This window comes from Zea mays, chromosome 5 (assembly GCF_902167145.1).
Source record: "Zea mays cultivar B73 chromosome 5, Zm-B73-REFERENCE-NAM-5.0, whole genome shotgun sequence".
In the NCBI taxonomy this organism is placed as follows: Eukaryota; Viridiplantae; Streptophyta; class Magnoliopsida; order Poales; family Poaceae; genus Zea; species Zea mays.
The window spans coordinates 83,019,143-83,032,361 of record NC_050100.1 but is presented as its reverse complement, the minus strand read 5'-3'; the positions used below and the strand labels follow the sequence as shown (position 1 = coordinate 83,032,361).

The window sequence follows — 13,219 nt, the reverse complement described above, 5'->3', positions numbered from 1 at the left end:
TTTTACCGAGGTTCGGTTCTCGCAAACCTACTCCCCGTTGAGGAGGCCACAAAGGCCAGGTCTTTTTCAACCCCTTCCCTCTCTCAAACGGTCCCTCGGACCGAGTGAGCTTTCTCTTCTCAAATCAACCGGGAACAAAACTTCCCCGCAAGGACCACCACACAATTGGTGTCTCTTGCCTTGGTTACAATTGAGTTTTGATCACAAGAAAGAATGAGAAATAAGAAAGCAATCCAAGCGCAAGAGCTCAAAGGAACACAACAAATCACTCTCACTTAACACTAAAACTTTTGTGGAATTGGGAGAGGATTTGATCACTTGGGTGTGTCTTGTATTGAATGCCTAGCTCTTGTAAGTGGTTGGAAGATGGAAAACTTGGATGACTTGAATGTGTGGTGGTTGGGGGTATTTATAACCCCAACCACCAAACTAGCCGTTTGGTGGAGGCTGCTGTCGCATGGCGCACCGGACAGTATGGTGCGCCACCGGACACTGTCCGGTGCGCCAGCCACGTCACCAGGCCGTTGGGTTCCGACCGTTGGAGCTCTGACTGCTGGGCCCGCCTGGATGTCCGGTGGCACACCGAACATGTACTGTAGAGTGTCCGGTGCGCCACTTCGCGCGTGCCTGTCTTCTGCGCGCTTTGGCGCGCATTAATTGCTTCAGCAGGTGACCGTTGGCGCGAAGTAGTCGTTGCTCCGCTGGCTCACCGGACAGTCCGGTGTACACCGGACATGTTGGTGAATTATAGCGGAGCGGAAATCCGAAGCTGGCGAGTTCAGAGACGCTCTCCTCTGGAGCACCGGACACTGTCCGGTGTGCACCGGACATGTCCGGTGAATTATAGCACAGCACCTCCGAAAATTCACGAAGGTGCGAAGTTTGGCTTGAAGTCCCCTGGTGCACCGGACACTGTCCGGTGGCACACCGGACAGTCCGGTGCGCCAGACCAAGGCTGCCTTCGGTTATTCCTTGCTCTTTTTGTTGAACCCTTTTCTTGGTCTTTTTATTAGCTTAGTGTGAACCTTTGGCACCTGTATAACTTATAGACTAGAGCAAACTAGTTAGTCCAATTATTTGTGTTGGGCAATTCAACCACCAAAATCAATTAGAAAAATAGGTGTAACCCTAATTCCCTTTCACCCTCCAACCTCAGATGGACGACCAATCAGAGGTGGTGAACAAGGTGATAGCCATGTATATTTGTTGTGTGACAGGTGACCAGCCGCGCGCTTGGGTGGAGTGGTTGCCGTAGGCAGAGTATTGCTATGACACATCCTTCCACACGGCGTTGCGTGTGACCCCTTTAAGGTGGTCTACGGTAGACCCCCTTTGGCCATCTTGCCCTACAAGCAGGGGACAACGCGGACAGAGATAACTGTCGCTCTCCTTCACAACCGTGACAAGGTTCTGGTGGAAGTTCGTCAGTGTCTTGTTCAAGCACAACAGGTATCCAAGAAATATTATGATGCTGCACGTCGGGAGATGGAGTTCAAGACCGGTGATTGGGTTTGGTTGTGATTTCTACACCATACCACCAAGTCCTTGGATTCTCACGCCAAGGGCGAACTAGGTCCACGCTATGTGTGGCCTTTTTAGGTGCTGGAGCGTATCGACAACATTGCGTACCGTCTATGGCTGCCCGACGGTGCTCGTATCCACGACATCTTCCACGTCGATCTACTGAAAGCCCACAAAGTAGAGCCGCCTGCAATGCCGACACCACTACCAACAGTCCATGATGGGTGACTACTGCCGGTACCAGCGATGGCATCAAAGCACAACTACGTGGCGACGTCTAGTATATTCTTATCTAGTGGCAAGGGATGACACATGAGGAAGCAACATGGGAGCTACTTGCTAAATTTCGAGACCTCTACCCTGAATTCCAGCGCGAGGACGAGCTGTTTCTGCAGGCAGAGAGAGATGTTATGACCGGCGTGCATTATCAGAGGAAGCAGAGGCCCATGGGGCGTGCAGAAGGGGAAGGCGGTCAGGGTCCTTAACAGTCCAGTACTAATCTAGGATCTATTTCCTTTTGAAAGTAGTTTCTTTTTATTTAGGGAGAAGCTAACATAAATAGGAGATGTGAGACGAGAGGAAGTAATAAAAAAAGTATTGCGTTAGTCAGTTTCCCTATGGAGGCCAGAATCCTAGTCGCCTTGTTCTCCACGCCGGGAACACGGTGTCCCATCGTTCCTCTCGCCCAGTTCATCACCAACCACTGCCAGTGCACCGATATAGCTTGAAGGAGATCTCGAGTAGGAGTAGGAATCCTATTAGAATTCATTTCTATATGAAATATAATAAACGGTCCAAGGATAGTGTCAATTAGCTAGACAAAAAAAATATACAGCTGATCATATAGTAGAAAATCAAGACATGTCTTACCGCAGTATGCACAATCAATAAACGCTAGTCTCTACAAAAACTCAAATGGCAGGATCAATACACAAAACTTAGATTGATGCGTATTAATGAAAAAAACAATCATTTGGGTAACAATAAACCATAATTATGCAACAAATTAGCAAGAAGCAAATTGCTTAACCATGTCAAAAGCATTTGAAAGGCAGGCCACCAAGCAGTGTTTTTGTTTTTTTATCACTAAAGTTTCACATATATTCTTTTTTTTGAACAAACGCAGGAGAGCTGTGTGTCACTATATTAAGAAGAAAAAAAGAACATAGGAGAGACAAGACTTGTCAACCCCTAAATACAAAGGCCCCTAGGCCGAGACCCCCCTGACATTAACACTACGCACCACACACACATAGCAACAACCCGACCAAAAACGACCACCAGCAGGAAAACTGCTAGGGTCACCTAGGAAGCTGGCGCAGCAGGAGGTCCTGCAAAGCTGATGCACCAGCCAAACACCAAACACTGCCCTCCTCAATCACAGCACTCTGAACTCGCTGGGTGCAGGGCACAACCCCCTCAAAAACACAAGCATTACGGTGCTTCCAAATCTCCCAAGCGACCAAAATGATCAAGGAGTTAAGACCTTTTCTTATACTCTTCTCAACTTTCTTGATACTTTGGCACCACCAATTTGAGAAACGAGTGCATCCATGCTGAGGAACAATGGCTAGGAGACCTAAATTGTGTAGTATGGACGTCCATATCTGCCGAGCGAACACGCAGGAGACAAGAACATGTTGGATGGTTTCCTCGGCCTGATCACACAGAGGGCAAACAACTGGATGGGGCAGACCTCTTTTTGCCAGTCGATCAGCTGTCCAAACCCTGTTTTGATTGTCAACCATACAAAGAATTTGCATCTTAAGGGGGCCCAGGTCTTCCAGACACGTCGCCAAGGGCCAAAATGGATAGAGCCAACAAAGAGAGCATCATAGGCCGATTTGCTACAATAAGTACCATTAGCAGAGAGGCGCCAGATGTGTTGGTCTGGGATGTCAGGTTGCAGAACTACCCCATCAACCAAGTTCCATAGCTGCAGATACTCCACTAGAACCGATACAGACAATCCTCCCCGAATATCTGACACCCATTGACGATTTGTGAGCCCCTCGGCTACTGTTCTTCGCTTTAAAGCCCTTCTAGAAATCACCTGGATAAGGGTTGGACAGTGTTCAGCCACAGTTTTACCAAGGAGCCAACGATCAGACCAGAACTTCACAGATTCACCACTGCCTACTACTGAGGTAATAGCCACATCAACGAGGGCCTTTGCATTACGGTGCACTCGGATAGGGAGACCAGCCCATGGCCTTGACACGTCAGTCTTCTGTAATCAAAGCCACCTGGCACGTAAGGCCCAACCAAACATCTCCAGGTTGAGAATACCCAGACCACCATACTTGAGAGGCCGCTGGACAGCTTCCCAGGACACGAGACAGTTACCTCCATTTGCATCACCTTGCCCCTTCCAAAGAAAGCCTCGTCTCCTCTTATCGATTGCCTTAAAAACCTATTTAGAGAGTTCTAATGCAAGCATAAGTTCTAATGCAAGCATTAAATTAATTTAAACTAAAATAAGATGAGATGAGATGGTTTCACATATATTCACAAACCTCATCTTCATGAGGACGTTCGCCATCTCGTCTCTCTCTTCTTCTTTGCCCTCTTGTGAGCTCCAAGCTTTCTTCTCTTAGGCCTTGTTCGGTTGTTAGGGATTGAAGCTCCGGATTGATTCCTAGCCGGATTACTTCTCTAATTTATATAGATTTTGACGAGCTGGAACGAATCCATGTTTATTCCTGTGGAAGCGAACAGGCCCTTAGCCAGCTTCAAAACACTCTTGTCCTTGCCAACCTTCAGAAGCTCAGTGATACGCTTCTCATAATCATAAGGAGCAAACCCAACAACCTCTCTGATCAGCCCCCCCCTGATGACTGAACACCAAAATAACATGGAATAAAGGACGCAGAAAACCATCAAGTGACATGGCCACGGCCCACGTAGATAGAACAGGCCTCCGGTTCTTTGTGGCTTGTGGGCCGCGACGCGATTGGAATTTGGACGGCATCGGAGAATCTGCTTTTTCCCTACTAATACCTACCCGCGCCGCCGCGCATGCATTCGGCTCAGTCGGAACTCGCGACGGCCGGGAGCCCGGGAGCATGCAGATGCAAATCCTTCCGCCGTCCCGCGCGATCATCGATGCTCTCTCTCCTCCGCCTCCGTAGCAGCGTCGCTCCGACTCTCTCCAGTGCCCAATACGCCGCCTCGGCACATCTCCCCGCCGTTTTATGGCGTTCGTTGCCACCAGCGCTTGCGTGGCGAGCACCTCCATCATATCCACCCGCCCGTCGTGTTTTCAGGTACTACAGTTTCAAACCATCTCATCTTATTTTAATTTAAATTAATTTAAGCCGCCGTTCATCCGATGACTGGCGGCCTTTTTGGTGACACACAAGATTTCGAATTGGATCTCGCAGCAGCATGGCCACCACCACCATCACTACCAGTGGAATCAAAGGCGACGACGGCACGTCGTCGTTGGCTAAAGCATGCAATGACGAACAAGATGGGAGGACGGCGGCTGTGCATGGCGACAAACATACCAGGAAGAAGATAGGCCATGATATTTTTCTTCGATGTGGCGATGGCCCTCCCGGTGAGCGGAGCGACGACGAAGAACTCAGGCGTCTGGAAAAAGAAGATCAGTACGCGGATCACCACTATAACTACCCTGACGACGAAGATGTAGACCCTTCGGTAATATTGCCATATAGCACGCACCGCGATGGTTCTATATACAGGGGCGGCTTTACATGGAGAAAAGAGTATCGCATTGCGAACCGCAATGAAAGTAAGTGATTATTAGCAATATGGCTCTAATCCCCATCCCCCCCCCCCCCCCTTCTTATTACAAATTTTTTAGGCTATCAAGTAGGACCAAGTTCTACAGATAAATTCTCCATACAAAACTTAATGTTTTTAATTGCATCACTACACCAACACCACTAGTTGAATCATGGGATATGCATTGCCACGCATGTATACATAGCCAGCTGCCATGGACCCCGTAAATTAACAGATTGTAGCTTGTACCATAAAATTGTCCGCTCTCTTCATCTTAGGATCAACCTCTCAATATTTGTTTTGAGCCCCTGATAAACCTCATATATAGGAAAAATACTTCATTATATGTACTCCATTTATTTCTTATTAAATGCCATAGTAGTAAAATAAAGCACTACACTAGCCACCCAATTCTCTCTTAAGCACATAGAGCACTTAGTGAAGTGCCTCAACACTCCTATAATCTCATCGCAATCCAACACGCTCCATTTGTCATGCCATGGGGGTATATATAGTCTTCCTCCATTTGTTTTCATCACTATTTGTCATTTTTGTATCCAAGGTGTTACATAAGTTTTTAATAAGTTAGTTTGTTGGCGGTTGAAGAAAACTAGAAAACTGATTGATGGGTTGTGAAAATGGATCCTAAGGATCATGTCTACTTAATTATCATGTATGTCTAGCTAGTATCTGTTCCCCGTATTAATATCCCACTATAATATATCATGTGATGTTTTATGAAGCTCGGATCGAGGCAATGATGTTATCAGACCCCAAAGATTGCACGCTCTGCAAGGGTAGAGAAATAATTATTGGGGAGCATGTTACAAACATGATGCAAATTTTCTCCTTAAAGTTGGCTAAGATTGATGTGGATGGTGGCCCCATAGAGTTGTATGGATATATCGCTACGCGGGATGTTCTCGAGCCATTGCTTAACTATATTGTCAATGTTAGCAGGAATGATCCTATCACCATCGAGCAGGTGCACACCTCATGCTTCTGTATAGTGATTTCAAATTCAGTATTATTGATTTTGTAGTACAGGCCAAACTTATCACATGCATGCATGTATAGAAGTAGAACAGATGGGATTGGATCATACATAATTTTGATGACATACTTCAACCACTTAATAATTTCTTACACCATCAAGCTAGGAGCCTAGGAAAGGTTGAATATTATTGTTGTATGAACTATGTCTTTATTATTCGACGAACAAGTACTCCCTCTATCCCAAATTATAAGTCATTTCAACTTTCTTGGGGAGTCAAAGCATCTAAAGTTTGATTGGAATTACAAAAATCTGTTACAACAAATATTTAAACTATCATGAGAATATAAATGATGAAGAATTGAATGATACTTATTGGTATCATAAATATAATTATTTTAATATACAAATTTGGTCAAACTTAAGATGATTTGACTCTCCAAAAAAAAGTTAAAACGACTTATAATTTAGGATGTGGAGGGTACCGCCTATGAGTTCCTAAGTTGTTTGTCTGCCATATATGTATTTATCTTGTGATTATTTTCTTACATTGTTTCTTACCAGAAGAGCTACTGAATATATAGTATATAATACACTTGTAGGGTTCCCTCATAGAAATGACTGGCCCTAAGCGAGGCATTGAGTTGTGTGGCGAAATTATGCTTGAATTTGACATGAGGATTAAGAGGGGCGGAGAAGAGAAAGACGACCCACAGCTGATTGATGGTGTAGCAATCGTACTAGACGAGATGAGCATGCCTAGGAGTACTTATGCATTCACAAAACGGATCCACGGCGATTGTGGAGCGGTTGACATAACGGTATCACGCCTTGACTTTGCAGTTGAGGCGACGATACAACTTCACGTATCTGAAGTAGAGGGCAGCTTCAGTTTGCGTGCGGGCTGTTTTACCAGTGGGTTATGTGAAGAAATCCAGATCTTTAAGGGCACCATTAGTGAGCCGCGTGCCTTGAGGAGATGTGTTGTTGCTGCAGTACATGATACTTGGATGGATGTGAAGTTGAAGGTTGACGACTCAGGGCATTCTTATAGCAGTGATGACAATCCGGAACATTGGTGTAGCTTCAAAACGACCAGTCATGGATGGACCTGCCAACAGGTAAAGCTTGAGTTTGCATCCATATTGGTGAAGGTGACTTGGTCATCGACGTGTTTCATGGAATTGTTCTAGAGTTTAACCAAGTCTGCTGTTCTTGTTCACGCAGGCAAGTTTGTGTCTGCATGCACGCGTTTCATTTCATCTCATCCATCCTTGGTTCGTTTCATGCATGTTAATAACCAAGCATGCAGGCTTTGCTCATTCTTTTTGAAACTATCACGTTTGCTAGTTGTGTTCAGTAATAGTCTGTGTTAGGTTAAGGACCTAACAGCCGTGCTACTGAAACTGTTTTTTTTAATATTCTCCTCTTTTTTTTCCATTTTTCTTCTGTTTCCTCCCTTGTGTAGAGCTGCTCATGAGCGTCTTCCTGCGGAATCTGAACCAGAACCTGGAAATGTTTTTTTACGAACTATTTCATACGTAGCAGGCCTGGCCGTACGCGATACGCGTGTCGGCGAGTGGTGCGGACCCCCACACCAGACGCTTTCTTCGTGCTGCAATCTGGAGTTCACATACGCATGCATATATACATACATACATGTATTCTTGGTTCAAGCAAGCATGGCAAAGATAAACTTTTGAAATACATGTCCGGTAACAACTGAAATTATTAACATATGCAATCTGGAGTTCACATATGCAAGTTATAAACTTTTGAAATACATGCCACAAAAGAAACTTTTGAAATACATGGCTTCGATCTGCGGTATTCCTTTTTGAAATACAATAGGTAGATATACAGGTTACAGTACACTGCAAAGTGGCAGCCGACATCTGAGGTCAACTAAAGCAGGAGGGAGACCGAGGGCAAAAGAATTGGATCCGGTTCGTGCAGACGTGAGCGCCACATCTTGGTCAACAGAACAGCTGATGAAGATGGAACGACAAGTAGACAAGTCTATCGTGCTGCTGCATTGCTGCTTGGGGACCCAAATCGGCCACAACAGAGTAGCTGCAAGCCTGCAATTAGTAGAGACTGAGATAATGCATGGAAACAATAACACTAGTGTATATTAAATTAAATCATGATTAAAGTATGAGATCGAATCGCCATCTGAAATTATGCATATCCTGCAACGACTCAGTAGTCACAGTAACCAATGGGTGGGTGGAGACGAAAGCAGCCCCCTTTTTTTTCCTTTTGGGTTCGCGCAGAAGGTTTGGACTTTTTACATAAAACTATCATACCAGGTTGGCTCATCCAAAAACGTGGAGCTCTGAATCTGGCCGTGTGAATCAGCCGAGAAGCTGCTAACCAGCTGTGGCAAATGCGCCGGGAAAAGAAAAGGGTGTGGATGTGTGCCCACAGCAGCCATGCAGTAAGTTGACCCAATTTTCATTTCCATTTCCTACGTACGGCTGCAACTGCAAGCAACAGATAAACTGGGGGCTGCCTGTTGTCTCTTCTTCCTCCACGCGCTCTTCTGCTAGTTTCATTGGGCATCGTCGTCCAGTCAGCATCAGATCCAAGCATCTGCTTTGATGCTAGTTTCATTCATCAGGAAGCCATGCAGCAGCAGCAACGGGTGCATCCCTCACATGACAACGACAAGCACAACAACGATGGGTTTCTCAAACCTCTCCTAGGCCTCGCGCTCGCGCTCTTGCTATCCGCCTTCCTCCCGCCTACGAGCTCGTGCTCGGAGCAGGAGAGGAGCGCCCTCCTCCAGTTCCTCGCTGGACTCTCGCGGGACGGCGGTCTCGCCTCGTCGTGGCGGAATGGCACGGGCTGCTGCGCGTGGGAAGGGGTCGGTTGCGGCGCAGACGGGGCAGTCACCGATGTCTCCCTTGCTTCAAGGGGCCTTGAGGGGCAAATCTCGGCGTCCCTGGGTGAGCTCACCGCGCTGCTGCGCCTCAACCTGTCCCACAACCTGCTGTCCGGTGGCCTGCCGGCGGAGCTGACGTCGTCAAACAGCATCCTTGTCCTCGATGTCAGCTTCAACCGTCTCAACGGAGGCCTGCGCGAGCTACCTTCGTCAACCCCTCCCCGTCCTCTGCAAGTACTCAACATCTCGACTAACTTGTTTACAGGACCGTTTCCATCGACCACATGGGAGGCGATGACCAGTCTGGTTGCACTCAATGCCAGCAACAACAGCTTTACCGGACAGATACCAAGCCATATCTGCAGTAGCTCACCGGCCTTGGCTGTGATTGAAGTCTGCTATAACCAACTCAGTGGCCTCGTTCCTCCTGGGCTTGGTAACTGCTCCATGCTCAGAGTGCTCAAGGCTGGCCACAATGCCCTCAGTGGGTCACTCCCCGATGAACTCTTCAATGCTACGTCACTAGAGTACCTCTCTTTTCCCGGCAATGGTTTGCACGGAATGCTTGATAGCGAACACATCATGAAGCTCAGAAATCTGGCCCACCTTGATCTTGGAGGCAACAGGCTAAGCGGAAACATCCCAGATTCCATAGGCCAGCTCGAGAGGTTAGAGGAACTGCATCTGAACAACAACGACATGTCTGGGGAGCTGCCATCAACTCTAAGCAACTGCACAAATCTCATAACGATTGACCTCAAGGTCAACAACTTCGGCGGAGAGCTTCAGAAGGTCGACTTCTTCAGCCTGCCCAATCTGAAAACATTGGATCTTCTGTACAACAGCTTCTCCGGCACGGTTCCTGAAAGCATCTACTCGTGCAGCAAGCTGAATGCGTTGCGGCTCTCTAACAACAACTTGCATGGACAGCTTTCCCCAGCAATAGCCAATTTGAAGCATCTTGTTTTCCTGTCACTAGTTTCCAACAGTTTTACAAATATCACAAATACGCTTCAGATACTCAAGAACTGTAGGAATCTCACCTCCCTACTTATTGGAAGCAACTTCAAGGGTGAGGACATGCCAGAAGATGAGACAATTGACGGGTTTCAGAATCTTCAGGTTCTTTCCATGTCTAACTGCTCGTTGTCTGGGAAAATACCTCTTTGGTTATCGAAGCTCAAAAATTTGCAGGTGCTGCTTTTGCACACGAATCAACTCAGTGGGACAATACCTGCCTGGATCAAAAGCTTAGAGTCACTATTCCATCTAGACATATCAAGTAACAAGCTTACAGGGGAAATACCAACAGCCTTAATGGAGATGCCAATGCTAACGACAGAAAAGACTGCAACCCATTTGGATCCAAGGGTATTTGAGCTACCTGTTTATAAAAACCCATCGCTCCAGTACCGGATAACCAGTGCTCTTCCAAAACTGCTGAAACTTGGTTACAATAACTTAACTGGTGCGATTCCCCAAGAAATTGGTCAGTTGAAGTCGCTCGCTGTACTCAATTTCAGCTCGAACAACTTATCGGGAAAAATACCACTGGAACTCTGCAACTTAACAAATCTGCAAGTACTAGACTTGTCTAACAATCATCTCAGAGGTGCAATCCCATCAGCATTGAACAACCTACACTTCCTCTCCGCACTGAATATTTCTTACAATAACCTGGAAGGGCCTATTCCTACTGGAGGCCAATTCAGTACATTCTCGAATAATAGCTTTGAAGGTAATCCAAAGCTGTGCGGACCTATCCTCCATCACAGTTGTAGCTCAGCAGTCGCACCAACAGTCTCAACAAAGCAACACAGTAGGAAAGCCATTTTTGGGATTGCATTTGGTTCGTTCTTTGGAGTTGCTCTTCTTCTGCTTCTGGTATATCTCGCTGTCTCATTCAAGTGTAAAAGGTTGATAAAGAAAAGCAAGATCAGTGATAACGAAGATGTAGAAGCAACTTCACACGTGTCTGATTCAGAACAGTCATTAGTGATAGTGCCAAGAGGAGAAGGGGGAGAAAACAAGCTCAAATTCGCTGACATTGTGAAGGCCACAAATAACTTCCACCAGGGAAACATCATAGGTTGTGGGGGCTATGGTCTGGTCTACAAGGCTATATTACCTGATGGGACCAAGCTGGCCATCAAGAAGCTTAATGGTGAAATGTTGACCATGGAAAGGGAATTCAAGGCAGAGGTTGAAGCACTCTCCATGGCCCAGCATGAGAATCTTGTGCCACTGTGGGGTTACTACATACAGGGAGATTCAAGGCTCCTCGTATATTCCTACATGGAGAATGGCAGCCTTGATGATTGGCTTCACACCATGGATGATGATGCCAGCACATTTCTCAGTTGGCCGATGCGGCTGAAAATTGCGCAAGGGGCAAGCCAAGGCCTTTCTTATATCCATGATGTCTGCAAGCCTCACATTGTCCACCGTGACATAAAGTCCAGTAATATCCTACTTGACAAAGATTTCAAGGCTTACGTTGCCGATTTTGGGCTCTCAAGATTAGTCCTTGCAAACAAAACTCATGTCACAACTGAGCTAGTTGGCACTCTGGGCTACATCCCACCTGAGTATGGGCAAGGCTGGGTTGCGACGTTGAGAGGTGATATCTACAGTTTTGGAGTCGTTCTGCTTGAGCTGCTCACAGGAAGGCGGCCTGTCTCAGCCTTGTTTTTATCAAAAGAACTTGTGAAGTGGGTGCAGGAGATGAAATCAGAAGGGAAGCAGATTGAGGTCCTCGATCCACATCTACGAGGCTTGGGGCATGACGAGCAAATGCTGAAGGTTCTTGAAATAGCCTGCAAGTGTGTCGACCATGACGCGTGCATGAGGCCAACCATACTGGAAGTAGCCTCCTGCCTTGACACTATAGAGCCCACCCTGAGGATGCAAAATTCAGTTAGGATATAGTGCAGTTAAACATGATTCACTTGTAGTCCATTGTAAGCTGCATACATGTAGCTTCCCACGAACTACTGTTCCTGACAACCTTGTAATTATTTTTGTACAGCTTCTGGCATATTGCCATGTTAGGTATTCTTTTGTAAATTGTCCTTTTCCATTTCCCCCAAATTATTTTGTGGATACTGGAAATATATGACACAGCTCATGCTCATCTTGAGCACTGTTATTTGGGAAAGTCACACCAAAGAAGAATTGGATATAGGAATGGAATTCAGAAGCCAATTGCAATAGTGCTAAGGGCAGAACTATTTATGTATTACTGACTGGTATACTAGTGTTAACTCAATGTAAGGCACTAAGGCTGTCTCCAACGGTGCTCTGTGTAAATCCCGTACAACAGGTAGCAAGGAGTACACAGTGAGCTATTCTTTTAAGAAAAACAAATTCTCACACTGCCCGCTTAGGTTATTGCTGGGGGGGGGGGGTCGGTTTGGCCTAACTTCACTGATCCAATGGCCAATGGGGAACCAATCCGCAATTGGAAAATGGAGACGAGAGACAGGCTCTAGCCGCTAGCACGGTAGTACGACACACCGCGGAATGGGCGAAGAAATTCAGTATACGAAGAGCACGAACACGCATGGGTGCCAGTTGGAGTAGCCAACCGGAGTGAGGGGGGAGGTACGGAGACCAGACTAACCGTTGCAGCGGCTGCGGCCGAATGCTCCGCGGAGAAACCGAGGCGCCGCCGTTCGTCGTCGTCGCCGGCTCCGGCTCCGCTCCGTGCAGGCGTTATGGACTTGTGGCCTCGTGGGAGCCCGAGAGAGAAGAGGGACCCGTTTGCAGAGCTTGCAGGGAACCATTTGTGCAGACTGCCGAAGCCATTCTGGCAGAGCAACCACAACGAAGATTAGCAGTGGAAATGAACTTTATACGGCCACCATATTTGCACTAAACTCACAAATCATTGCCACGAGACAAGGTGCTTTACAAAACGATAGAAAACTGTTGTAATTATAAACAAGTGTAAGGGTCTATCTCGCCACTCCCCCGAGCTGCTGCTGACTTGTGTCATCGAAGTCCGACCACTGCGTCCTGTCTACACGGGGGCTGGAACAGGACGAGAGGAGGACGAGATCTACGAG

At 46.8% G+C, this 13,219-nt stretch overlaps 1 protein-coding gene and 1 long non-coding RNA gene across 2 annotated transcripts; one reads left to right on the top strand and one right to left on the bottom strand.

The window, feature by feature from the left end:
• Positions 1–7,952: 7,952 nt before the first annotated feature.
• LOC109939935 (uncharacterized) lies at positions 7,953–13,051 on the bottom strand. Its single transcript, XR_002262314.3, has 2 exons — positions 12,775–13,051; positions 7,953–8,346 (listed from the first exon to the last, which is right to left on the bottom strand). It is a non-coding gene; the product is annotated as an uncharacterized lncRNA (long non-coding RNA).
• Positions 8,330–12,309, top strand: LOC103626634 (tyrosine-sulfated glycopeptide receptor 1). The gene has a single exon (XM_008647037.3). It carries the CDS (start codon positions 8,895–8,897, stop codon positions 12,078–12,080), a length of 3,186 nt encoding a protein of 1,061 aa, XP_008645259.1. The 5' UTR covers positions 8,330–8,894; the 3' UTR covers positions 12,081–12,309.
• Positions 13,052–13,219: the final 168 nt, after the last annotated feature.